We start from the raw sequence: 22,926 nt of genomic DNA, 5'->3' as shown, positions 1-22,926 counted from the left end.
TGCAAGAAGTTTACTATGCAAGAAGAAAAGAAAATTTTCATTACTGGTGCTTTTAGTCGATACGTGATGGTGTGTCCTGACACAGGGCGTGATTTGGAAGTGAGGGTTGAAGCAAAGGGTAGGCGAAATACTAGCGAGTCTTTCTTGTTGCAAAAAGTCCAACTTGTCGAGAGAGCTCAAAAAAGGAAAAAGAAAGAAAGACTTGAGGAATTTTTTTATCTTTAAATTTTACAAAGCTACTTTTTCTTTCAAGCTGCGTCCAGAAGCTGTGCATGGACGGCTGGCGAGGCCGAAAGTGGTAAGCCGAACGGGCAGAAGAGGGCCAGGATCACGAGGCGCAGACGGCATGCAGGCGATGAATGAATGCAGGCAGGTTCCCGCGCGCGCCGTTCTTTGTGTGCTTATCGGGGACCCTCCCCTGTGCTGAGGATAGGTAGATAGATGGCGGCTTGGGCGTACGGATAGATAGAGCTTGGCCGTGGGTTGCATGCATACGAATATGGGGAACAGGATGCATACTCTCTGCCTTGGATCGTGCATGGCAGCTTTTGGGTTGGGGGTGCTACTTTTTTGGGCGAGAATTGGGGTTCTTGTCTTCTTTTGAAATGACGGCTGAATTTGCAAGACGTCAAAGTTATTGCAGTTGACTGGATAACTTTGGTCAAGTTTTGAGTTTTCTTCTCTTTCCGGAGCTTGGCTTTTGGGTGTGAAGAGGTTCCCACATCGGATGAGATTCCGACCCAACTGGCGCGTGCGGCCCGGTTCTATTACCAGCAGGATCTATTCAACACCGGTAAGCCGGCTATAACTACTGACTAGTATTATTGAGAAAATTACAGGTCAAAAAAATAAGAGGCTAGACGATATTGAAGCTTTGACCTGGGGGGTGAGGGGCTGTTGGGCATCGACAAGATGACGCGCAGGGGTTGCCTCGCAGGGGTTGCCTTTTCTTCTTTTCCCCTTGCTCGACGGGGGGGAGGGAAGAAGAAAGGAAAAAAAAAAAAGGTTATGTTTGCTGCCCAATAGGGGTAAAGGAAATATTCATGACACGATAGACGGATAGATGGGTTGACGGGTAAGAGATATTACAGGCGGAGGGTGGTGACCTTGGGGGCTGGAGGGGGGTTTCAGTTTTTTACCAGACTTCCATGACGCAAGATCAGCGCAAGATCAGCGCAAGAGATTGCGCGTTGGTGATGCAGAGAAGGAGTAGGTTAGTAGGTGAAAGAGTCAAGATGTGCGTGTGTACGTGTCGCGGTTCTCGCGGTTGTTGTTGATTGGTTGAGCTATGACTATTTATCAGGGGGAAAATCTGTAGACGTGTGTTTATGAAGAGAGGCAAAGAGGTCAAAAATAGCAGCAAAAAGTGACGTACGTGTCGATGTGCGTGTTCAATAATGCGGAATGGTGGGATACGAGCACCAGCGGTCTTTTTTTTTCTTCATCACTTTTTTAAGTTCTACTCATTTTGGAAACAAGAGGTGTGGCAAGAGCGTCGCGTCGGGCATTGCAAGCAGCATACGGACGGAGTACAGCAACCTTTTCCGTCACTATTGCGGGGAGAGGACATGGAACATGGAACATGGAACATGGACTGGATGTCGGCGAATGCCCAATGCCCGTAGGTATTGTGTCATGAAGCGGATGGAAGCCTAACGGCAGATTTCTGGATGTATGCCTTTTTGAACAATTTCAACGACAGGCAAGTATTCGTACTGGTAGCTGATGCGTCTTGGCCAGGTCTTTCGGGATCTGCCAATCACTCGGGCGTACGGTGTACCAGGTCCCTCTTCCCCTCCCTTGTTCCCAGTTTTTAGCGCCCGCTGAGCCGTGGAGGGGGGGAGGGGGGACGGTGGTGGTCCGTCCAGGGCTTGGAGCAGACGAGCCAATGCCTAGGTACTGACTAATAAGAAAGAGGAACATGGCCAGGATGGAAAACTGAGCCAGAGGCTTTCCGGCTTTCCGGCTATCCGGTGGTTTGGCGGCGACCTGTCGTGATGGCCGATTGCAGCCAAGCGTGGATATCGGGGGAAGCCTTGTACGGAGAGACTCAATAAATATATATGGTGAATGGTGCATTCACTGGCCTCGGGCTCAGGTCACCTACATGTCAGTAGGCAAAAGTGTCACGTCGATGAGAGGGGTGTGGTGCAACTGGGATCTCGGAGACGAAACAATGTTGGAGGACAGCTTGCAAGCCGGTTGGTGGCAGAGTCAGACTGGCAGGTTATAGTTAGGTTAGGAGGTAAATACACAGCCACGGGGGCAATTGAGCTTGTCGTTAATCACGAATCACTAGATACTTACCAAGAGCAATTGGTACGACGTTATTTTACATTGTCCTTTATTTGCAGCTTTCTTCCTGAAAAAAAGTGTGTAAAATAACTTTTAGGTTGGTAGGCACTGGTAGGTAGGTGCCTGGCTACCTAGGTAGGTAGGTAGGTGCCTGTAGTGAATTTAAATGGCCCAACACAAACAAGCTGCTGCGCCTCCCCCCTTGTAGCTTGTGGTGGACATGTCCCGCTGCCGGCGAGCCAAGCCAAGGCAAACCAAGGCAACAAAAAAGCAAAAGAAAAGTACCTACTTTTCCCGTCTTCCTCTCCACAACGACGCTTTCGCTCTTCTTTCCTCCTGCGACACCACCCCCCAACGGCGACATTCATCTTGTCCTCCCTCAAAGCGACAACACGGCGACCGCGTCTAATCTACGACGCAAAGAAGAATCTTAACGTTTCTTCTTTCAAGAAGACGATAAAACAAACGACTGGTTCTACTCGGAACCCATCACACGGCGACACTCATCAAGAGGCATACACCACCGAGCGACAAAAAAAAGCCTGCAACTCGTTTTTGCAGCAACCACGGCGACCCGGCGAGCAATTGCACCATCCTCGCCCATCACGACAACATTTGCGCGTCTCTGGAAAACTTCGGACAAAGATATACTGCGTGCTGAGAATTAATTTTTTCAACGGCCGCGTCAAAGAGCATTTGTTGCTCTCTTTGCCCTGATAATTGACCTGACGCGCCCTTTTGCCGTCAGTCATTTTTTTTACGAGGTGAGCCCGCTTGTTCCGTCGCCTTCGCGCGCTTTGTCCCCCTCCCTCAGCAGCAGCCTTCCCCAGCAGTTTTTGGCCCAGCAAAATAGCAAAAAGGAAGAGCAAAACAGCAAATGGCACAGCAAGACAGCACAAGGCACACCAAACAGTAAAAGGCACACAAAACAGGGGGGAAAATTAAGGCACAGAAAAACACCGAAAGACACCAGAACAGCAACAAATCAAGCTCAACACCACTCTGTCAACTCCCCCCTCCCTGCACTGGCCGGCCCCTCAACACCACGCCATCATTTTTTCTGCACTGCTGGCCTCTATTCTGTGTCGTCAGCGCGCAATGGCGCCCATCGTCCTTTTGCCAGTTTGCTTTTAGCTCTTTTAATTCCATCATTGACATCTCATTCTGTCAAGAGACGACTTTCCTGTCTCTTTCTGCTTTTTTCCCACGGCTTCATATTTCTCGGCTTTGCGCCCGCATTACAAATGCGCACTTGCTAACATAATTCTCCCCTCATTCAGATTGCCACCAAGGCTTATTTTGCCTCTTTAGCCGAGCACAACGACTTCCGTCTGCTCTTTTGCTGCTGCTGACCCCCGCCCGCTGCTCTACCGCGACCAAGAGCTCTCCGGCATCTCTGCCCCGCTTCGACTCGCTACCTCAGCATCGTCATATCCAATAGCCCGGCCCTGCCGCACCGCCTCTGCGTAACTCCTCCCCCCTCTATCCTCTGCCGGTAGCCCCTGGCCATAGGGATCCGACCGCAATGGCCGACCAGCACGATGTCGACCTCGACTCCATAATCGACAGACTCCTCGAGGTCCGAGGCAGCCGCCCCGGCAAGCAGGTCCAGCTTCTCGAGTCCGAGATTCGCTACCTCTGCACCAAGGCCCGCGAGATTTTCATCTCACAGCCCATTCTCCTCGAGCTCGAGGCTCCCATCAAGGTATGTCCCTCATCTTCTCTCGCCTACCTCCCAGAATCGCACAGCTAACGCGCCTCCAGATTTGCGGCGATATCCATGGCCAGTACTATGATCTCCTCCGCCTCTTCGAGTACGGCGGCTTTCCTCCCGAGGCCAACTACCTTTTCCTTGGCGACTACGTCGACCGTGGCAAGCAGTCTCTCGAGACCATCTGCCTTCTCCTTGCCTACAAGATTCAGTATCCTGAGAACTTTTTCATCCTCCGCGGCAACCACGAGTGCGCCTCCATCAACCGTATCTACGGATTCTACGACGAGTGCAAGCGTCGCTACAACATTAAGCTCTGGAAGACCTTTACCGACTGCTTCAACTGCTTGCCCATTGCCGCCATCATTGACGAGAAGATCTTTACCATGCACGGCGGTCTCAGCCCTGATCTAAACTCGATGGAGCAGATCCGTCGCGTCATGCGTCCTACTGATGTAAGTTTACCCAGATGCTTCCAGTCCATCATCAATGCTGACCCTCAACTAGATTCCCGACTGCGGTCTGCTCTGCGATCTCCTCTGGTCTGATCCCGACAAGGACATCACCGGATGGAGCGAAAACGATCGAGGCGTTTCCTTTACCTTTGGCCCGGATGTCGTATCGCGCTTCCTACAGAAACACGACATGGATCTCATCTGTCGCGCTCACCAAGTCGTCGAAGACGGCTACGAGTTCTTTTCCAAGCGCCAGCTTGTCACCCTCTTCTCTGCTCCCAACTACTGCGGCGAGTTTGACAATGCTGGTGCCATGATGAGCGTCGACGAGAGCTTGCTGTGCTCGTTCCAGATTCTCAAGCCCGCCGAGAAGAAGCAGAAGTGAGTTTTGTCCACATTACCATGCACCATGACCATTCTCTAACCAAGTTACAGGTTTGGTCGTCGCTAAATCCAACTCTTTGCTCGCTGCCCAACCCACTCTTCCAGGTTTCCTGTCGCCTCCCTTCTGTTGACCGCCGCCGTTACCACGGCGCGTCTACCGCCTCGCCCACAGCAACTAAAAGTTGCCTGCGTCTTTTCCTCTGGCTGCCGCCACATCCCGAGTCCTTGACGTGATTGTCGCCCATGTCTGGATTCCCCATGTCGCCGTTCTTGCCAGAGATGATCCCTGTCGCCAAATATGAAGAACGAAAATTACAAATGCTTGACAACGACACGGCTGTTTCTTAGCTTGACTCTTGTAAAATTTACAAAAAAAATTTCATCCAGAATCGCGTGCTCCATTTGCTGTGAATCATCTGGTGGACGGACGATACGTAAACATGAAACGACGTCGATTGAATGCCTAATGACATTGTTACTCCATCAATTACCACATCTATTTGCAGTCCTCGCACTCTTTGGAAGAGGCGTTTTGACTAGCATTCTCTTTGCCAGTGACATTTTGGCTTTTGTCCTCGGTCTTGTTCACCTCTTCCACCTTGATCTTCTCCGCCACCGGTGCTGGTCTCGCATAGTCTTTGTCCACATGCCCCAAGTCCCTGCCGGGCTCCATCACGTCGCGCACCCTCCTCTTGAGCTCCTTTGTCTCTGGAAATCCACCGTCCACTTTCCGATCCCACAGCACTCTTCTGCTGGTCCCCTCGCCGCCGCTCAACAAAGTGGTGTCTAACTCACTTGCGTGGTGGATGGTGACGATGAAGGTGCCTCCTGTCGAGGGCTGCAGCGCGACCTCGCCGAGAGAGGTGGAAAAGGTGGACAGCAGCTCCTGCGCGTACTATAATCCTACTGTTAGTGATTTTTTCCTTCATTAAGAGAACTGAGACGGAAGGAGAAGAAGAGTTTTTGTTTTTGTTTTTGAGTACTAGTGGACAAACAACATGAGGATAAACAAAAAAAAAAGAGGAAAAAAAGAAAAAAAACAGGCATTTAGAATGAAGCAAGCTTACATAGGCGGCGCGCAGTAACCATTTACACTGCGTGCAAAACTCAATGGTAACGCGGGGGAGCCTCTGGCCACCAGCCTCTGCCGGCGTCACGTATTCCTTGTCCGCCATGATACGTCTTTTTCCCAAACAGGGTTAATATGTTCTATTTTGGCGCCGTTTGCAGTTGCTGAGACTGATTGGAGAGGAGATGTTATGAACGAGAGACAAGAAACACAGGCGTGGTGCGTGGTGAAGGGATGTCGTTTGCCTTCTAATACCTATTCCCCACACAAAGCGAGGGAGGGCGGGGGTCAACTGGGCAAACGGGAGGGGGGGGGGGGGGGGGGCACAGTATAAGATGATGAATGGCAACATGAATAATGCACTTTTCTAAAGCAAACATCGACTTACTCCATTTGGAAACCTTCATGACAAGGTCCCAGTTCTTTATCGGGTTCGGAGACCTCGTCGCATACAACGTCATGATCACCTATCCCAAGCCGTTGAGATTCGGGCTTCCTTCCATCTTGGCTTTCCGGCCATGCGGGTGAAGCAAATCGCGCCCGCGCCCGCCCATCGCGCCGACAATCACATCACGCCCGCACTTGTGCACCGCAAAAGGTAACTGTGATGGTGCACTGCGTCCACATACGACTATACGTCATTCTTCGTCTCGTCACTGTTATCATTTACATTTTCCCTTGATACTGCAAAGGCATGCCATCGTGCTACAAGTGGCATGTAGATGCGGTGAAGAAACACTCAATACAAGGGGCAAGAAATAATACATGCTCGAGGATCTATCTGCTTCCCTTGCCCATAAATCCTCAGTAAAGCTACCGTCCCCTAGAGCTCTTCTTCTCCTCAACCGCAGACCGCAGCCAGATAAATTCTAGGAAATAAAGTTAAAGACATCGAGTAGCAGAACTTTGCACAAAATAAAAGAAAACATGTCGGTCATGTTGAGCAGCCTTTTCCTTCACCTTCGTCCATGCCCTCTTCTGATATTACAAGGGGTGCCAACGCCAAGCCAGGGAGAATGAAAACCGACAAAAAAAAAAACAAAAAAAGGAAGAGGCGGTGTGTATATAGCTGCGGATTTGGGGTAGTGCTGGCTGGTGCTGGCGGACGGGTATCTCGCACATCTCGCTGGGTTTCATTCGTCAAATAAATGCCGACTTAGGGCGTCTAGACCGTTGGCAATTCGCTGCCCGTCTCGTGTGATAAGAACGCTTATGCTTCTCTCTTGTAATACCGCGATTGGCCAAGTGCTCTCGGTAGCCGCTCGTCCTTTCGTCAAGCACCTTACATGACGATACAGCAGCCACCAGATTGTTGGGGGGCATAGGGGTCCTCGCCCTTTGCGACGGAGCCCCAAACCGAGGGCACCATGTAATCTCTCGTGCCGTTGCAGTAGGCGATGATGCTACCCGAGAAATGTCAGCCGTGATATTCACCAGCCACCGGCGGACCACCTCGTTGGGTCTTACCTCCTTGAAGCAGTGCTGACAGGGATGCGCTCGCGGTCAAGATCTTCGCGCAGACGGTTGTTAAGCTCGGTCAACCTGCGCAGCTTGAGATCGGCCATGGACTGTTTGTTTCTTCTGAACTGCGCCGTGTCGCCGTCTCGCGTAGCGTACTGAGGCATCGTGGCTGGTGCCGAGATTCGGCGTCAAGGATCGTAACAAAGCGAAAAGAGCAGACCGTCGCGATTATTCAACGTTTTTCGTTCTGTAATGATTCCAACTTGTCAGCGGACGGTCTCGACCTTTTCCGACACGTGATTGAATGCGCTCGTTTGTAGAATAGGCGTGATGTTGGTTGAGGCCTAGAGCTCGATGCAGGTGAAGCCGGCGCGTGGACGACGTTCGAGACCACGGCGAAGGAAACAAGGGCGCTGAGTCAATCAAAGTTGCAGCCGGGAAATAAATTCGGTAGCTGGTAAGCAACATCAAGAAGCGCGGTTTCGTCGTGTCGTGTCCCGTCGGTTGGCAGGGTGTGCAGCACAGTGTTTTTGCGCGGATGGCTGTCTAAACTCCTGAAATCTCCACCAGGGGGCGGCGGCTCTTGGGGACTGGCGGGAGGACAAAACAGAGCCCGTCACGGACATCTTGCATGAATCGTCTCAATTGAAACAAGGAAACGAACTTACAGAGGCACTAGAACAGGACCGTGGTGATGCCGATGCAGGCAGCGACACGACGCCGGGATAACAAGATGAGCTGGGTTGGGGGGGGACAAGGCGGGAAAAAGAAAGGACGTTGTGTGCGGGAAGAGAGAGTTGAGAGTCGATGAGGGAAGGTGTGGGAAATGGCGATTCACACAACGGTCTAGCTGTGATTGGGGAAGACTTGAGAGGCTAGTGGTTTTTTTTAATTTATTAGGGGGGGTCAAGCAAGGCAAGCAGCAAGCAACAAGGAACAAGGAGGCAAGGAGGGATGAAGCTGCCAAACTGCTTGGGGGTGGCCCGCTAGCGTAGAAAAAGGACAGCTCACAGTGTATCCGTAGAGTGGGCAGCCTAAATAGCGGGCACCGGACAGCAGCCGAAGTGACCTCTGTCCACTGGTGCTATGAATGTACAGCCGGAATGCAACTGGCTCGTGCGTCTGCACAACGGAAATTGGAACGTCGCTGAACCCACTGGGAACTTGCAACCTGTACGATAGCTGAGCCTTGGGGAAACACTGACTTCCTGTCAGTGCTGCTGGGAACCACAGAGGAGCCACAGAGATGCCGCTGAACTGGGTCGCCGCATTCAATTCCAGCCAGTCAGCAGCCACCAAGCGTACCCAGGTAGGTAGGTACCTATGAATACGTCGTGGCCGCTATTGGTGGCCAACGCCCGTATCTGGAGTTCATAAGGTAAGAGACAAGACCAGGACTTTACAATAAATTTGAATAACATGTCTTGACAACATGAAAGCTTCATCTGCCGAAGCACCACTGCTCTTCACAGCTACCTCCAGGTAGGTCGGTACCACCACTATTTGTTAGGTAGCCTGCTCCATCTTCACCACTAGATGCCAAGCTGCTTGCAGGGAACTCTTCCGTGCTGCTTGAAGCTTCTAGGTACCTTAGGTACCCTCCTCCACTCTTGCGCCCCCGTTCATACCACCGCACCCTGTGTAATACCCCGCCTCGTGCGCATCTTCACGTTCCCTTTTCATGCGTCATGAGGCTGACCACGAGCCCGTCTGTCGCCTCCTCGTCCTAATGATACATTTGTGCAACTCTGAGCAAAGCAGTCTTGCCGCATCCTCATGCGAGTGACAACTTCCATGGTGCTTGGCGCATCTTCACGCAGCATTCTGGCGATCCACTGTCACTGACAACCCTCCCGCGCTGCTCGTATCCCGCAAATAGCTATATCCGAGGCTCGACACACGGCGCCCAACATTAATGTGTTTGCATCGAATTCGTGCCCTTTTCTTAATCGCCTGTATCAATCTCTAGGTCCAGCTGTACACCGTTGGAGATGCCATAGTCGGCCAAGCAAATAGGGTCCTTGAATGGCCGCTCGCCTTGACGCCGCAGCATGATTTGTCCAGGCTCTCGACCGATGCGTGCTGCAATCATGAGCTTCAGTTGACCGATGGTGTCGTCGGGAAGGCAGGGCACGGCCGTTTTTGTGCCGAGACGATCGTTGATGTGAACCACGATGAGTTCCTTGCCAGCAAGAGATACAGCCTTCTTTGGCTTCTTTTCCTTTTTGCCGTCGTCACCGCGCTTCTCTTTGCTTGCTTTGCCGTCTGGGTTGCGGCGGCGGCCTTCGTCTCGTCGAGGTGACCTGTCGCGGCGAGGAGAACGTTCGCGGTCGCGGTCGCGGAAATCTCTGTCGCGTCCGCCGCGGTAGCACTGGCCGTCATACCGTCTGTCTTCTCTCCTGTCGTCCCGTCGGCCGTCTCTGCGATCGTTTCTGCCATCCTCAGACTTTTTATCCTTCCATCTGAATCCTCCACTGCCTTTTGGTGCGCGCCGCGGTGATCTCGAGCGAGACCTCTGCCGCGAAGAGTCAGCCATGACTATGCAGTAGTTGTGTAGGTTGCGTGCGAAGCTTTCAGGGTTGGGCGGAAAATTGAAAGAAACCCAGGCAGAAAGCCAGAGCTCAAACATCACGTGATCCACCTGCCCATCTTCATCGTCATCGCTATTGCAAGCGAGATCAAGACATGATATTTCGCCATACTATTTAAAGATGGGAAATTGTGCATATTTTAGTTTATCTGATTTTGGGAGGGGGCTGCATCGTACTGGACGGCATACACTCCTAGCATTCTGTCATACTTCCGCTGCCCTAAACTCGATGATGGTGCATAAAACGGCCACCACAGCATTTCGCTCTAAATTACCCTCAAAAAGTATAATATCCCCTAGAAGGCTCAAGAAAATAAATCACCAAAATTGACCAAACTTTGACAATTCTCTTTGCCAAGGTGTAGCCTTGGAAGTACTTGTAGATAGGCTCCGAGTCATCGCCTAGAAGTTCGTCCAAACCACGTGACTCTCCACGCTCCATAGCCCCTCAGCGTCCACACACGAAATTGAAAAATTCGTCCCAGTGCTAGGCTTCACGCAAAGAGTGCCACGCCAGAGCCCTTCTACAGACAACCCTTGGCTCGCGACGGCAACTCAGAATCAGCTTCCCCTCTACTTGCCCAAGCAACCATATAGAGGAAGTTGCCCATCATGGTGCGTCCTGCTGCATCCTGCTGCGTCGCGATTCCCTACGCTCGCCTCAACTCCCTTTCCATCTTGCTACCCCTCCCTATCGAGATACTAACTCGCGCTTCATTCAACAGCCGCCTCCACCGCACCAGAAACCCGAAAATGTGCTCAAGCGCGCTCATGAGCTCATCGGGGTTGGTCAGCCCCCGGCGGCTCTGACCCTGCTTCACGAGCACATCACCAGCAAGCGCTCCCGAAATGTTCCCATCGCGTCGCTCGAGCCCGTCATGCTCCTCTTGGTCGAACTCTCCGTCGAACAGAAAAAGGGAAAACTCGCCAAGGACGCCCTCTACCAGTATAAGAATATCTCTCAAAACACAAATATTGCGACCATCGAGGTTCGTGAACCAACCTGCTCCGCGATTCAATTTTGATCGCGTTGCTAACCAACATATAGCTCGTCCTCAAGAAGTTTATTCAGCTCGCTGTCGACAAAGTCACTGCTGCGCAGCAAAAGGCCGACGAGGTCCAGTCTAGCCTCGAGGCAACCGCTGACGGCGACTCTAATGTCGAGGATTTGGAAGCTACCGAGACTCCCGAGTCCATTCTCCTCGCCACCGTCTCTGGCGAGCAATCACGCGACCGTACAGACCGCGCCATCGTCACCCCTTGGCTAAAGTTCCTCTGGGAGGCTTACCGTACTGTTCTCGACATTCTGCGCAACAACGCCCGTCTCGAGATGCTCTACCAGAGCACCGCCTCGCAGGCCTTCGACTTCTGTCTCAAGTATACCCGCAAGACCGAGTTCCGAAGACTCTGCGAGCTTCTCCGTAATCATGTGCAGACCGCTGCAAAGTATTCTTCACAGATGCATGCCATCAACCTCAACGATGCCGACACTCTGCAGCGCCATCTCGAGACCCGCTTCCAGCAGCTGAATGTTGCCGTTGAGCTTGAACTCTGGCAAGAGGCCTTCCGCAGCGTCGAGGACATTCACACTCTGCTCAACCTTAGCAAGCGTCCCCCCAAGAACATCATGATGGCCAATTACTACGAAAAGCTCACCCGCATCTTTCTCGTTGGTGAGAACTACCTGTTCCACGCCGCTGCTTGGTCCAGATACTACAACCTGCTTCGGCACTCTGCTGTTCTTGTTGCCTCCGGTCAGGGCAAGAAGGCTGACAACCCGCCTGCCACCGAGGCTGATCTTCAGAAGGCTGCCTCGTTCGTCCTTCTGTCTGCCCTCGCCATTCCCGTCATCAGCACCTCGCGCTCTCGTGGTGCCATGGTTGACTTTGACGAGGCCCGCAAGAACAAGAACTCACGTCTTACTCACCTGCTTGGCATGACCCAGGCTCCTACTCGTGCCCGTCTTTTCCGTGATGCGCTGTCCAAGTCTCTCCTTCAGCGTGTTCGCCCTGAGATCAAGGAGCTTTATAACATTCTTGAGGTTGATTTCCACCCTCTGTCCATTTGCCAGAAAATCTCTCCCATTCTGAGCAAGATTGGCGCTGACGCTGAGATGGAGCGCTACATCCTCCCTCTGCAGCAAGTCATTCTCACCCGCCTGTTCCAGCAGCTTTCTCAGGTCTACGATACCGTTGATCTTGAGTTTGTCCAAACTCTTGCCAAGTTTCCTGAGCCTTTCCAGATTACCCGTGCCACCATTGAAAAGTTCATCATGAATGGTAACAAGAAGGGCGACCTCGCCATCCGTATGGACCATGCTACAGGGGTGCTGAGCTTTGATAGCGACATCTTCTCGTCTTCCAAGGCTAGCCACAGCGGCTCCGCCGCTGGTTCCGCCGAGGCCGATGGCGGTGCTGTTCAGCGTCTCCAGAGTACACCCTCTGAGATTGTCCGATCTCAGCTCACTCGCCTTGCTAGGTCCCTCTTCACGACTTGCCACTACATCGATCCTGAGTTCAACAAAGAACGTCTGTCTGCCCGCAATGCCGCCCTCAGCCGTGCCAAGGCTGGAGCTGAAAAGGAACACCTGGCTATTCTTGCCCGTAAGGACATCATCGCGAAGCGCAAGGAGGAAGCCTCCGAGGCTCAGGCCCGCAAGGACAAGGAGAATGCCCGCCAGAAGCGTCTGAAGGAGCAGGCTCTCCAGGAGGCCGAGGACAAGCGTTTGGAGAATGACCAGAGAGAACGTGAAGCCAGACGCCTCAAAGAGGAGCGCGACAAGGTTCGCAGGGCCGAGGTCGAGCAGCAGATCAAGGAACTCAAAATGGACGGCAAGCGTCTCGACATTGACCTGGGTGATATTGACAACTTGGACACAAACCGTCTCCGTGAAATTAAGCTGAGCCAGCTTGAGCGTGAAAAGCATGACGTCAAGGAAAAGCTCAGAGTCACTGGCAAGCGTATCGATCATCTGGAGCGTGCCTACCGCAAGGAGGAAGCCAAGAAGATGGCCGAGGACTACGAGAAGCAGTGCGAGCATGATCGTGCCGTCTATGATAAGAACACCGCCAAGAAGCTCAAGGATGCCGAGGAGCTGCACAAGGCCAACGTCGAGCTCAAGCACCGCTTGACCAGACTGGTCTCTACCTATGAATCCTTCAAGGAGAACCTGCATGAGCGCCGCCGTGACGAATTCGAGAAGCGTCGCCGTGATGCCGAGAAGGAGCTTGAGAAGCAGATCGCCCTTCGCAAGAAGGAATTCCGCGATCGCAAGCTGCGCGAGAAGCGTGAACGCGAAGAGAAGGAGAGAGAATTGCGCGAAGCCGAGGAGAATGCCGCTCGCGAGAAAGAGGAGCAGCGCGAGCGCGAGGAGGCCCGCAAGGCCGAGCTCTCCAAGCTCAAGGAGCAGCGCGACAAGGAGCGCCAGGAGATGCTTGAGAAGGCAGCCCTTCAACAACGCCGCGAAGAGGAGGCTCTCGCTCGCCGCAAGGCCGAGAAGGAACGTCCTCTGCGCAGCGCTGAGCCTTTTGGCGACAGCGGCAGCCAAAGACCTCCCACGATTGGCTCCGGCAGCTGGCGTGAGAGAGAAGCCGCGAAGGCCGCCGCCTCTGGGGGTCGCACCGTGGAGCGCTCCGACTCTCAGGACCGCCCCTCTCCCTCTGCCGGCGGCCCGCCTCGTCTCAATCTCGCCGGCAGCAAGCCCAGCTGGCGCGAGCGACAGGCGGCCAAGGAAGCCTCTGGTGAGACCACGGCTAGCGCGCCTCCCCCCAGAAACTTTTCTCCCCGCGGTGCTCCCATGGACCGCGGCGGCTCCTCGCGCGCCGATGCTCCGCCTCCTCGACGAAGCGAGCAGCACGACTCGGCGCCTTCCGAGCAGCTGTCTTCGGGCACCGCCGGCAAGTGGGTTCCTCCTCACATGCGCGGCAAGGCATAAGGGTTGAGGCATTTCTTTTTTTGATTTTCTCTTTCCTCTTTCCTTTAGAAAAGTATGACGGAATAGCACGAAGCATTGTTTTGAATCAGTTTTTTTTCCAACGAGAGACGAGCTGCCTCAAAATTTGCACAACGGCGTTTGGGCACTTGGGAGAACATACGTTGCAACTGGATGTACTCTAGAATTGACATGTAATTACTGCCAGCGTCCTTCGATGAGGACCGGGCAGGAGCACAGCCAGACTGAAGATATAAACCCCCCTAAAAAAACAAAGAATACATGGTTGACTTATAAGCGTGCTTTTATGATTATATATGTATTGCTAGTCATGTGTGGTGTCGCTCCTATAGGTACCAAGTCCACGTCCAGTGCACCAGATGTCGCCTAGCATATCGAAACGGCACTGGCAAAAGGCCATCTTCTGCCCACAACAGAGCCCCGACCGGACCGGACCAGTCGAGCAGAGCTGGACCGGGCCAGGCGCATCATCTGATCGTGTGGTTCAATCAACACGAGGAAGACGCAAAAGATCCCCGATATGGCCCATTGAATTGGCGTGCAGTTCCACGATGCAAAGCCTCGATGAAGACGGCTTTTTCGGTCTACGCTGCCATACCTGCCTTGGAAGAAATTGCCCCTTTGATGCATGTATGCATTTTGCGCAAAACTTCCCTCGAGTTCCATCGATACGAGCATGACGTTTACAGACGGGCGGAAGAAATGAGTGCTGACAACTGCCCCTCAATGGCTGTTTCGCACTCTCATCAGTCATCTGGCCCTCTCCCCTTCAAACAGGTGCACAGTGGCTAGCTGAAGAAGAAAAGAGACGATACTAGTTCAACGCCACAATAGTTGGAGTTGGGGAGGAAAGGAGCCGTCGGGCAGATGGGGGAGCCTAGCTGCGGGTCGACAAGAGCTCATGTTGTATATATACGGGAGGGAGGAGGGTAGTGGAGGGGGGACCAGAGATTCGCGGCGAGGCTGGCTAGTAACAATCAAAAAGAAGGAGACCTGCAAATGCAAAGTAAACTACGTTTCGGTGCTAGTAAGATGCATCTCTTGCCGATTTCTCGCCAAATTAGACCCCTCTCCTTTAGAATGGACCTGTGTGGTTCAAGTGAGGCTAAGAGTGGCCTGTTTTCTTTTCTTCTTTTCTTTCCATTTTTTCCCCAAGATCTAGAACACAGGAGACGGCGGCCGGTTGGTCGGTCCTATCGGTGTAACAGGGCTATAATATGCAGCTGTAAACCAAAACAGGACAGTCAACAGGACCAGATGGTGTGAGATGGTGTGAGATGGCGTGGACGAGATGGGGTGTGGCTTCAGCGCAATAACACACGAAAAGCAAAAGCCAATGTTGTGATTTTTCAGGGCGGTCATCCCAAAGCAGCAAGCACTAGCAGCTATTTACGCGAGATGAGGGATTATAATGAGTTTTCGTCGTTACATACTAGTACAAACACACAAACAATAGAGGAAATTAGAACCCAAGCCGCCCGTTCCACCTGGCCAACGGTTATTCCTGCCACCAAAAGGAGATGGGCTTGACGAGGTCTACACAACATACAGCAATAGTATGCGAACCAGGGCTAACATAGAGCTCAGAAGCACGCGTTTTTAGAGAAGCTATAGGCATCTTGTCTCTGCCTACATCGAGTTAGCTCTGTTAATTGTTCTCTAGACGCCCACAGACCGGGGTTTCCCCATTGAAAGACAGGATTCGCGATGCGAATTGACCACGAGGCGTTTGCTCGGCTAGAGGGTGTTGTCATCTATACGATGCCAAGCCGTTATCACCTATCATCGGTAAATATAGACCATATTTGTTAGCTTCCCTTACTAACAAGCTAGACGTTTGTCCACGTGGTAACTACCTTGAAAATAGATCAGACATGGCCCAATTAATAATCGACCTGCGAACAGCGAAAGGGACCTCAACAACTATATTGGATTGTGTTGCATACCACCCGAATCCCTCGTCAGCTTGCTTCCAGCAGCAGTCCTGCAGTGATCTATTTGCGTCTCCAATGCAGGCAGGCTTATTCCCTTTTGCACGGTAGAAAGGAGCCCGAGCAAGCCGTCGGGGTAGTACTTCTTACGGTCATCCGCTCCATCTCTACCGGCTACCTGAGTTGCTGAGTATGTGGCTTGGGCTCCGTATTAAATTTTAATTGTGTCAATAGTTCAGCTGAGCTGCACCCGTACTGTATTAATATTCGCCGCTACCTTTTACCTCTATTGTTTGTAGTCAATTGTACGCGGTAGCATTGGGGAAGTATAAATATGGTTCTGTTGTTGTTCCAGAAAGACTTGAGCGATGTTTACATGGTCCGATGGAAAACCTTTCGTTGGAGATGTTTAAGCAGTGTCAAATGGGACCAAAGTCTTGCAGATCGCTCGTGGTCGATCACTAGAGATCAGTTGCAGCGCGATCTCCCGGAATAGAATGAAGCAAGCTGCCCAGACTAGCAGGATTACGAAAATATTGAAGGACCATCGAAGACTGCCAATATGGCGAGCCAGGGGTACCCGGTCTGTTCTCCAGAAAATTGATGAAGGCTTTGCATGCTCTAGCTTCAGCGTAGCTTATTGGTGAACAAGCGTGAGCGCCAAGGGGAGAGAGGACCTCGCGCCAGACTTATTTCGGGAACCTGAACGGAAGTTTGTGCCGATTTAATTAATTTCCAGACGAGGTCTTTTTCTGACACTAAGGCGCGGAACGATGAAGTGAGCGAATCATCCACCCAGTCGGGATAAACGTCTGAGCTTCCGAAGAAATATGCATTCTGGAGGCGACGGTGCTGGTACCACTGTGTGAGATCACTGTCCGTGATTATCAGGTAATGATCTCGAGATCGATGTATAATCCGTGGTTTTGCCGTCTCGGCCATCTCTGAGCAAAGAGGGTATTGCGATCGACCTTGACTTGCAGACCGGATTGCCGGTCCAGTATGCATTCCGTTGCGCTTCCGCGAATTGAAGAGAGCAACGTCGGCCCCAGCCAAAGGACCCCTGACGGCCCACACAGACTTCTTCTGAGCCCATTGTTCGCGAGGTGCTAGTTTATTAGCGCAGTGGCGACGAATCTAGGCCCAACCAAGAGCGAGAACAAGATTAGGACGATGGCTTGGCCACTTGGGAGGATCGGTGGTGGAACTTTGTTTTCTTCTTGGCAGGGTGTGATATTTAGGATGGTATACAGATTTAGGATGGTATACAGATCTTGATTGATTTGGCGAAGGAGGGCGCTCGCTATAGGTATTCAGCGGTCGAGTAGAGAGAGTTGAGTCGCAGCCACAGATCAGGCTGTTGGTGTTGGACGAGTGTGGTGTCGTGCCAATGTCCGTATGTGTAGGTCCTCAAAAGCATGGCCAACTGGCTAACGGCCTCGGCTACAGTCTAGCTACTATACCCCGTAAATACCGCCGATAATACGGAACCAAGCGACGAGGACTTTTGTTGGTCTATGACAAGGTGTCCGGTGCAGTGGGTTCGTGATGTCTGTGCAGTGGCTCGGTCTTAGTCGCACCTCGGTCATATTAGTACTTGAGCGCTTGTTAGTATCAGTCATTACCTATGGAATGAGCATGATGAAAGTAAGAGCCACGGCCGCCAAGATTGACCCATTGCGGATGGGGATTGTTCCGGTGCAAAATGGCAGCACTTGAGATCAATGCCGTTGTAGAGTACCGACGACTACCGTCCGTCAAGGTCAGCTAGCTCAGCGTTTCAGGCGGCCTTGTCGGCTTGTGGGCTGGCCGCACCCATGTACTCTGCATGCGCATATTGAGCATATTGAGTATATTGAGGTGTTGTTGATCCAAGTCGGGCCAAAAGACGAAATGGAAGGAACGAATAAATAGCAGCCCAACTCCACATGAGAGAGAGGTACTTTGTAGTTTACCACATGGTGGACACAGAGTGGCGTTTGATCTTGAAGACAATGTCTTGTTTGTAGCGTGGCCTCGATGCGTTCCCTTGGTCTACTTGGTTCTCCGCGTGTTCCTGAATGGGGATCATTGTATTGTCGGCAGAGCCTGTGCCTCATGGATGGACGGGACCGAGCCTAAGTGGCGGACCATGTTGGCGTCGGGTCATGATTATTGTGAAGCTGGCTGTGTTCTCGAACGTGCTTCTTAGCGAGAAGTGATGCGCCCGGGTATGCCGGGTAGTCACTCTTGTTTCCTCGGTTCTCTGCGTCTTGGGCGACTTGGCCGAAGGAGCGGGCCGATAGTCCGTGGATGGGGCGATGGTCATTGTGAACAAGGTAGCTTGCTTGTCACCTTGTTGCCCTGTCCCTGCGCCTGCATAGATGACGCCCCAATTGGACAGTTGGGCTCGTATTATGCAGGAAGCGTCTTCGGTAGCTGCAGCATCGAGTCCAGCCAAGTCCATGCGGTACAACAGGCCCCGCGCCATCTTCAGCCGCGGCTGCGTGCAGTGCAAGTGGAATAGGGCTTGTGGCTGGTGGTTTTTCTTATGACGCAGGTTACCAATAAATAAGGGGGAACAATTGACCCAGATACCATTTGCTTGGATATCATAATTGCCGCAAGCTTGACGCGAAGTGAAGAGGCCAACTGCTGGGTATTTAGAAGGTGCGATGTAAAGTATGTATTTGGGTGGGCTGGTGGTGGTGGACCCCTTTAAGGGCTTCAGTAACGTAATAAACGGTAGGAGAAGCCTTCTCTTTCAGTTTTTCTTGACAAATAAATATCAGTCACTCTAAAGGGTGGCTTTCAAAATCACAAGAGCTGAAATAAAAATAGCAACGACGGGCTCTCAATACGCGTGGCTACGCAAGGGCTTGTTGGGCATCGGGATTTGTACTGAGTAAATAGGTAGAGCTATCGTGCGTGGTTTGATAATGAAGTTTGGCCCCCGTGAGATTTCGGTTGGTGGTCCCGCCCGCCGTACTGGGCCTCTCTCCACAGTATTCCATTGTCAACATCTTGGGGCTGAAAAACGGCAAGTTGGCAAGCACCGTAATGGCTTACAAGGTTGTAACCAAGACAAGAGAGTTTGACTTTGTTCCTTGTATCCCTTTTTCCAAATCACAGCAAATGTCATCGCTTAAGTATTGGTCGGGCCAGCCGGCGAAAACGGAAAAAATCATTTAACAAGTAATCAGCCCAAAATAACCTGGGTACTGGGCACCAGGCCAAGCCACACCTACCATGGTGTGCATGGCCAGCAATCCACGATGGTCTTCAGCGCCTACCTATTGCCTACCTACCTATGTTTGCTATGTACTACCTGTTCTTGTCAGTCCTACGGTCTACCTACTCAGAAACTGGCCAGCTCCACCAACTAACTAATGCAGGTCCACTCGATCCCGCAGTTATCCTGCCCCTCTTTTGATCTAGTTAAATCTTTATGCCTCTTTCGTTTGCTCCACGACGCTTCTCATCAAGCCGACAACCTTTCTAATTATTCTCTACCCTGCTCATCCTCCGCTTTGCATACTGCCGGCTCTCAGACCTTTTTTTCCCCTATCCTCATCAGTTCTTGACTAGTTGACTAGCCAATGATCCTCCAGCCTTTGCCCGAACGGGTTACGCACATTGGCTATTTTTCCTGCGCGCCAAGCCGCATCTCCTGCCCATCGCCGCAGAGACTCACCATGCTCAATCCCTGACCATGACATCTATCCGCCACCGCTGAGCTAGCTCGTCCCTGTTCCAAAAAACCCCTCTTTCCTTCTCTTGTAGGGCTTTGCTCATCCAATTGCACATAATCTTAGATGGCTGACGCGAGAAATGTAGTACGACCTGTTATCGGACAGTGCCCTTTGTGTCTTCAGTCCTCGCCAACACAAGACAAGAAATACAATGGGCCAACTTGCTACCATCTATTCACCAATCATGTTGTGGTTATACTGAGTGTTGCTGAGCCTCATAGAGGCTCGATACCCGCTTCATGAGCCCTGGTCATGTCGCCCATGTCACCCCGGTCATCCTACCGCAGCCGCATTCTCGCAGACTGACCCGACCTTCGTCGAGGCCTACTGCCTATATACCCAACTAGTGACAGCCTGCCAGTCCTGAGTCGTTACCCATGTCTCCACGCTCATCAGCAGCATCGCCTGCACTGCGTGGTCCGAGCTGTCAAGGCCCGAATTGCGTCTGATCCTCCACCTTGGCCATGAATGCCGGCTTCCCTGCCATACCACTTACACCCAGAATCTAGATGGAGTCTTGGGTCCCCCTAGCCAGACGGACCCCCCGGCATTGTTGACGCCCGTCGACAAATTTCAGCTCGGCTCGGCTCCCAGCTTGCTGGCTGCTTGCTCTGCCGCTTCTTCCCTGCCTATCACTCAGGCGGCGTGTATATATTCTCTTGCCCCCTTCCAACGTTTCTTGCTTGACTTTTCTTCTCCGCGGATCTCTGTGTTTTCACTTTCATCCCCTCATTCGGCCGTTGTATCTTTTTGTAACAGACCAACCTTCGTTTATCCCTCCCGTCTTTACATTCTACTCACTTACCTTTGTCTCGTCCGACCCCATTTACCTTCAGCATGGCCTTCCACAGGTCTGTCGTGGCAGCCGCCGCGGCCTTGTCGTTGGCCGCGCTCACCACTGCCACCAACTATGAGCTTCCCCCTTGTACCGACAAATTCACCCCCTTCACTAGTAAGGGCTGCTACACCAACGGGGACACCGCTCTCATCATGCGCTCCACGGTTTCTAGCAACGACATGACTGTTGAGAAGTGTACCTCTGTCTGCAAGGGCAACGCCTTCCGCTATGCCGGTCTCACCTACTACGGAGTCTGCTACTGCGGTGACGAGATAGCTGCCGAGAAGACCGCTGATGGCTCTTGCAACTACCCTTGCAATGGTGACAAGGGTCAGCTTTGCGGTGGCAAGGACACCCTCAACATTTGGGAGGATTCCACTTATACCAAGACCCCCAGCGAGGTCACCGTCGCCGACTACGCTTATAGCGGCTGCTATGTCGATAATGTCAATGGACAGGGCCGTGCTTTCCCCTGGCCCGAGAGCATTGAGCCCGCCAAGTTCACTCCTGAGGCTTGCATTGCTGCTTGCAAGACTCAAGGTTTCCCCATCGCTGCTACCGAATACGCCCACGAGTGTTGGTGTGGCAACGTCCTCTCACGCACCGTCAAGGCTGACGAGAAGGACTGCAACGCTCCTTGCGGCGGTGATGCCTCTAAGATCTGCGGTGGTGGCAATCGTCTGAGCGTTTACATTGCCAAGGACCTCGAGTCCAACGAGCCTTGCGCTAGCGGCAACCCTCCCACGAGCAGCAGCACCTCGACGGCTCCTACTACTCAGCCTACTCAGCCCACATCCACAGGTCCTTCCACCAACCCCGGATCGTCTACCAACCCATCCACCGAGCCGACTAGCTCTTCCACCAAGTCTACTTCGACCGGCTCTTCTACCGGCCCCGGAACATCCACCGGTCCGTCCACCGAGCCTACCTCAACCGGAACAACCACCCAGTCCACCAGCACCTCTACTAGCCCTGGCACCTCTACCGGTCCTTCAACTCAAACCACCAGCACCTCTACTCGCCCTGGTACTTCTACCGGTCCCTCTACTCAACCCACCAGCACCTCTACTCGCCCTGGCACCTCTACCGGCCCTGGCACCTCGACTGGTCCCTCTACCCAAACCACCAGCACCTCTACTCGCCCTGGTACTTCTACCGGTCCTTCTAGCCAGCCCACTAGCACGTCTACTCGTCCCGGCACCTCTACCGGTCCCACTACCGGTCCTACTACTGGTCCATCTACCCAACCCGGCACGACTACGAAGCCAAGCACTTCTACGAAACCTACTAGCACTGCTCCTGGAACTTGCACTACTACCATCGTCACCCCTCCCACCTGTGAGCATAAAATTGGTAATTGGTGCCTGCCTCCCACTCCCGAGTGGACTTGCAAGGAGGACTGCTATGCTGCCTGGAAGAAGTGTGAGGTCACCGTCTTCTCTTGCTTCCACCAGGCTGGTTTTCCTGACAGCCTGAACTGTTTCGAGTATGCCCAGTGGTGCAAGAGCCTCAAGAGCTACTGCAACCGTTGTGATAACAGTGACCGTTGCAACAAGCTTGACTGTTGGAAGTCTCTGGAGCCTGGTCACGTTGGAACGTCTACTACTCAGACTGCCACCGTTCCCTGCACTGGTGTGCCCACCTCCAACCCTCCCGGTACCAGCACCAAGCCCAGCACCAAGCCTCCTGGAACCACTACCAAGCCCACTACCAGCACCAAACCTCTGACGAGCACTCAGACCAGTACTTCTACCACCCAGTGCCCTCCTCAGCCTACCAATGTTTGCAAGCAGCCCACCTCGAAGGAGTGTGACTTTGGCCCTGGTAACCCTGTGGGTGGTGTTCCTCTACCCATCGTCACTTGTAACGACTGCAAGGATGACTTCAACGCCAACCCGTTCAAGATGTACACTGTTGCCAACAGCAAAAACTGCCCGTCATTCCCTCACGGCCGTATTGGCGGTGTTTGCTGCGAGGCTTGCAAGCACCAGTACTACAAGTGTGTCGAGGTTTATGCCGACTCGTGCAAAAACCTTCAGAATCAGCCCAATTTCCATCCTCGCTCCATCGAGGAGCGCGAGTCCTCGAGCTCTTCCTCTGTTTCCTCTTCAAGCTCTTTCCCCGGCTTTGGCTGGCCTGGTTGGGTCAAGCCCAACCTTGGCGTCTGCAAGGGCTGGGGCAGCTACAGCGGCGGTGTCAGTGCCTCTGCCTCTGTCTATGCTGGCGGTAGCGGTGCCTGGGCCAGTGCGAACGCCTGGGCTGGTGCCCATTGGGGTTTCGGTAACAACAACTACAATAACGCCGTGTACCGTTGCAAGGTTCAGTATGATGATTGCGTCTACGAGAACCAGAATATCAATCCCAGCACTGAATGCAGAAGCTGGGGATGCAAATGATTGTTCAAGAAAGCGCTTGATTTGATGGGTGTTTGATGGATGAAAGTGTTTTATGAACAGTATGACCTGAGATGTCCACAAATAAGCATTGTTGACCACCTGGGCGCATCTTT

The 22,926-nt window shown here is 52.6% G+C and overlaps 6 protein-coding genes across 6 annotated transcripts; 3 read left to right on the top strand and 3 right to left on the bottom strand.

Moving 5' to 3' along the window:
* Positions 1-3,820: 3,820 nt before the first annotated feature.
* Positions 3,821-4,912, top strand: BBA_05934 (serine/threonine protein phosphatase type 1; the record flags this gene model as incomplete). Its single annotated transcript, XM_008601031.1, has 4 exons — positions 3,821-4,000; positions 4,060-4,461; positions 4,514-4,842; positions 4,897-4,912. The coding sequence occupies 4 exons, from the start codon at positions 3,821-3,823 to the stop codon at positions 4,910-4,912; spliced, it is 927 nt and encodes a 308-aa protein (XP_008599253.1).
* Positions 4,913-5,341: 429 nt separating this feature from the next.
* BBA_05933 (selT/selW/selH selenoprotein domain-containing protein) lies at positions 5,342-6,307 on the bottom strand (the record flags this gene model as incomplete). Its single annotated transcript, XM_008601030.1, has 4 exons — positions 5,342-5,553; positions 5,641-5,740; positions 5,913-6,027; positions 6,303-6,307. The coding sequence occupies 4 exons, from the start codon at positions 6,305-6,307 to the stop codon at positions 5,342-5,344; spliced, it is 432 nt and encodes a 143-aa protein (XP_008599252.1).
* Positions 6,308-7,196: 889 nt separating this feature from the next.
* On the bottom strand, positions 7,197-7,539 carry BBA_05932 (G protein gamma subunit; the record flags this gene model as incomplete). The annotated part of the gene is made up of 2 exons (XM_008601029.1): positions 7,197-7,317; positions 7,382-7,539. 2 exons carry the CDS (start codon positions 7,537-7,539, stop codon positions 7,197-7,199), a joined length of 279 nt encoding a protein of 92 aa, XP_008599251.1.
* A 1,781-nt stretch (positions 7,540-9,320) lies between these two features.
* Positions 9,321-9,911, bottom strand: BBA_05931 (VHS domain protein; the record flags this gene model as incomplete). Its single annotated transcript, XM_008601028.1, has 1 exon — positions 9,321-9,911. One exon carries the CDS (start codon positions 9,909-9,911, stop codon positions 9,321-9,323), a length of 591 nt encoding a protein of 196 aa, XP_008599250.1.
* Positions 9,912-10,577: 666 nt separating this feature from the next.
* BBA_05930 (eukaryotic translation initiation factor 3 subunit A) lies at positions 10,578-13,899 on the top strand (the record flags this gene model as incomplete). Its single annotated transcript, XM_008601027.1, has 3 exons — positions 10,578-10,604; positions 10,691-10,954; positions 11,014-13,899. 3 exons carry the CDS (start codon positions 10,578-10,580, stop codon positions 13,897-13,899), a joined length of 3,177 nt encoding a protein of 1,058 aa, XP_008599249.1.
* Positions 13,900-20,416: 6,517 nt separating this feature from the next.
* On the top strand, positions 20,417-22,813 carry BBA_05929 (WSC domain-containing protein; the record flags this gene model as incomplete). Its single annotated transcript, XM_008601026.1, has 1 exon — positions 20,417-22,813. The coding sequence occupies one exon, from the start codon at positions 20,417-20,419 to the stop codon at positions 22,811-22,813; it is 2,397 nt and encodes a 798-aa protein (XP_008599248.1).
* Between the last annotated feature and the right edge of the window lie 113 nt (positions 22,814-22,926).

The sequence above is a fragment of the Beauveria bassiana genome (genome assembly GCF_000280675.1).
Source record: "Beauveria bassiana ARSEF 2860 unplaced genomic scaffold BBA_S00016, whole genome shotgun sequence".
NCBI lineage: Eukaryota > Fungi > Ascomycota > Sordariomycetes > Hypocreales > Cordycipitaceae > Beauveria > Beauveria bassiana.
The sequence above is the reverse complement of the archived record's forward strand: the minus strand, read 5'-3'. Positions and strand labels throughout refer to the sequence as shown.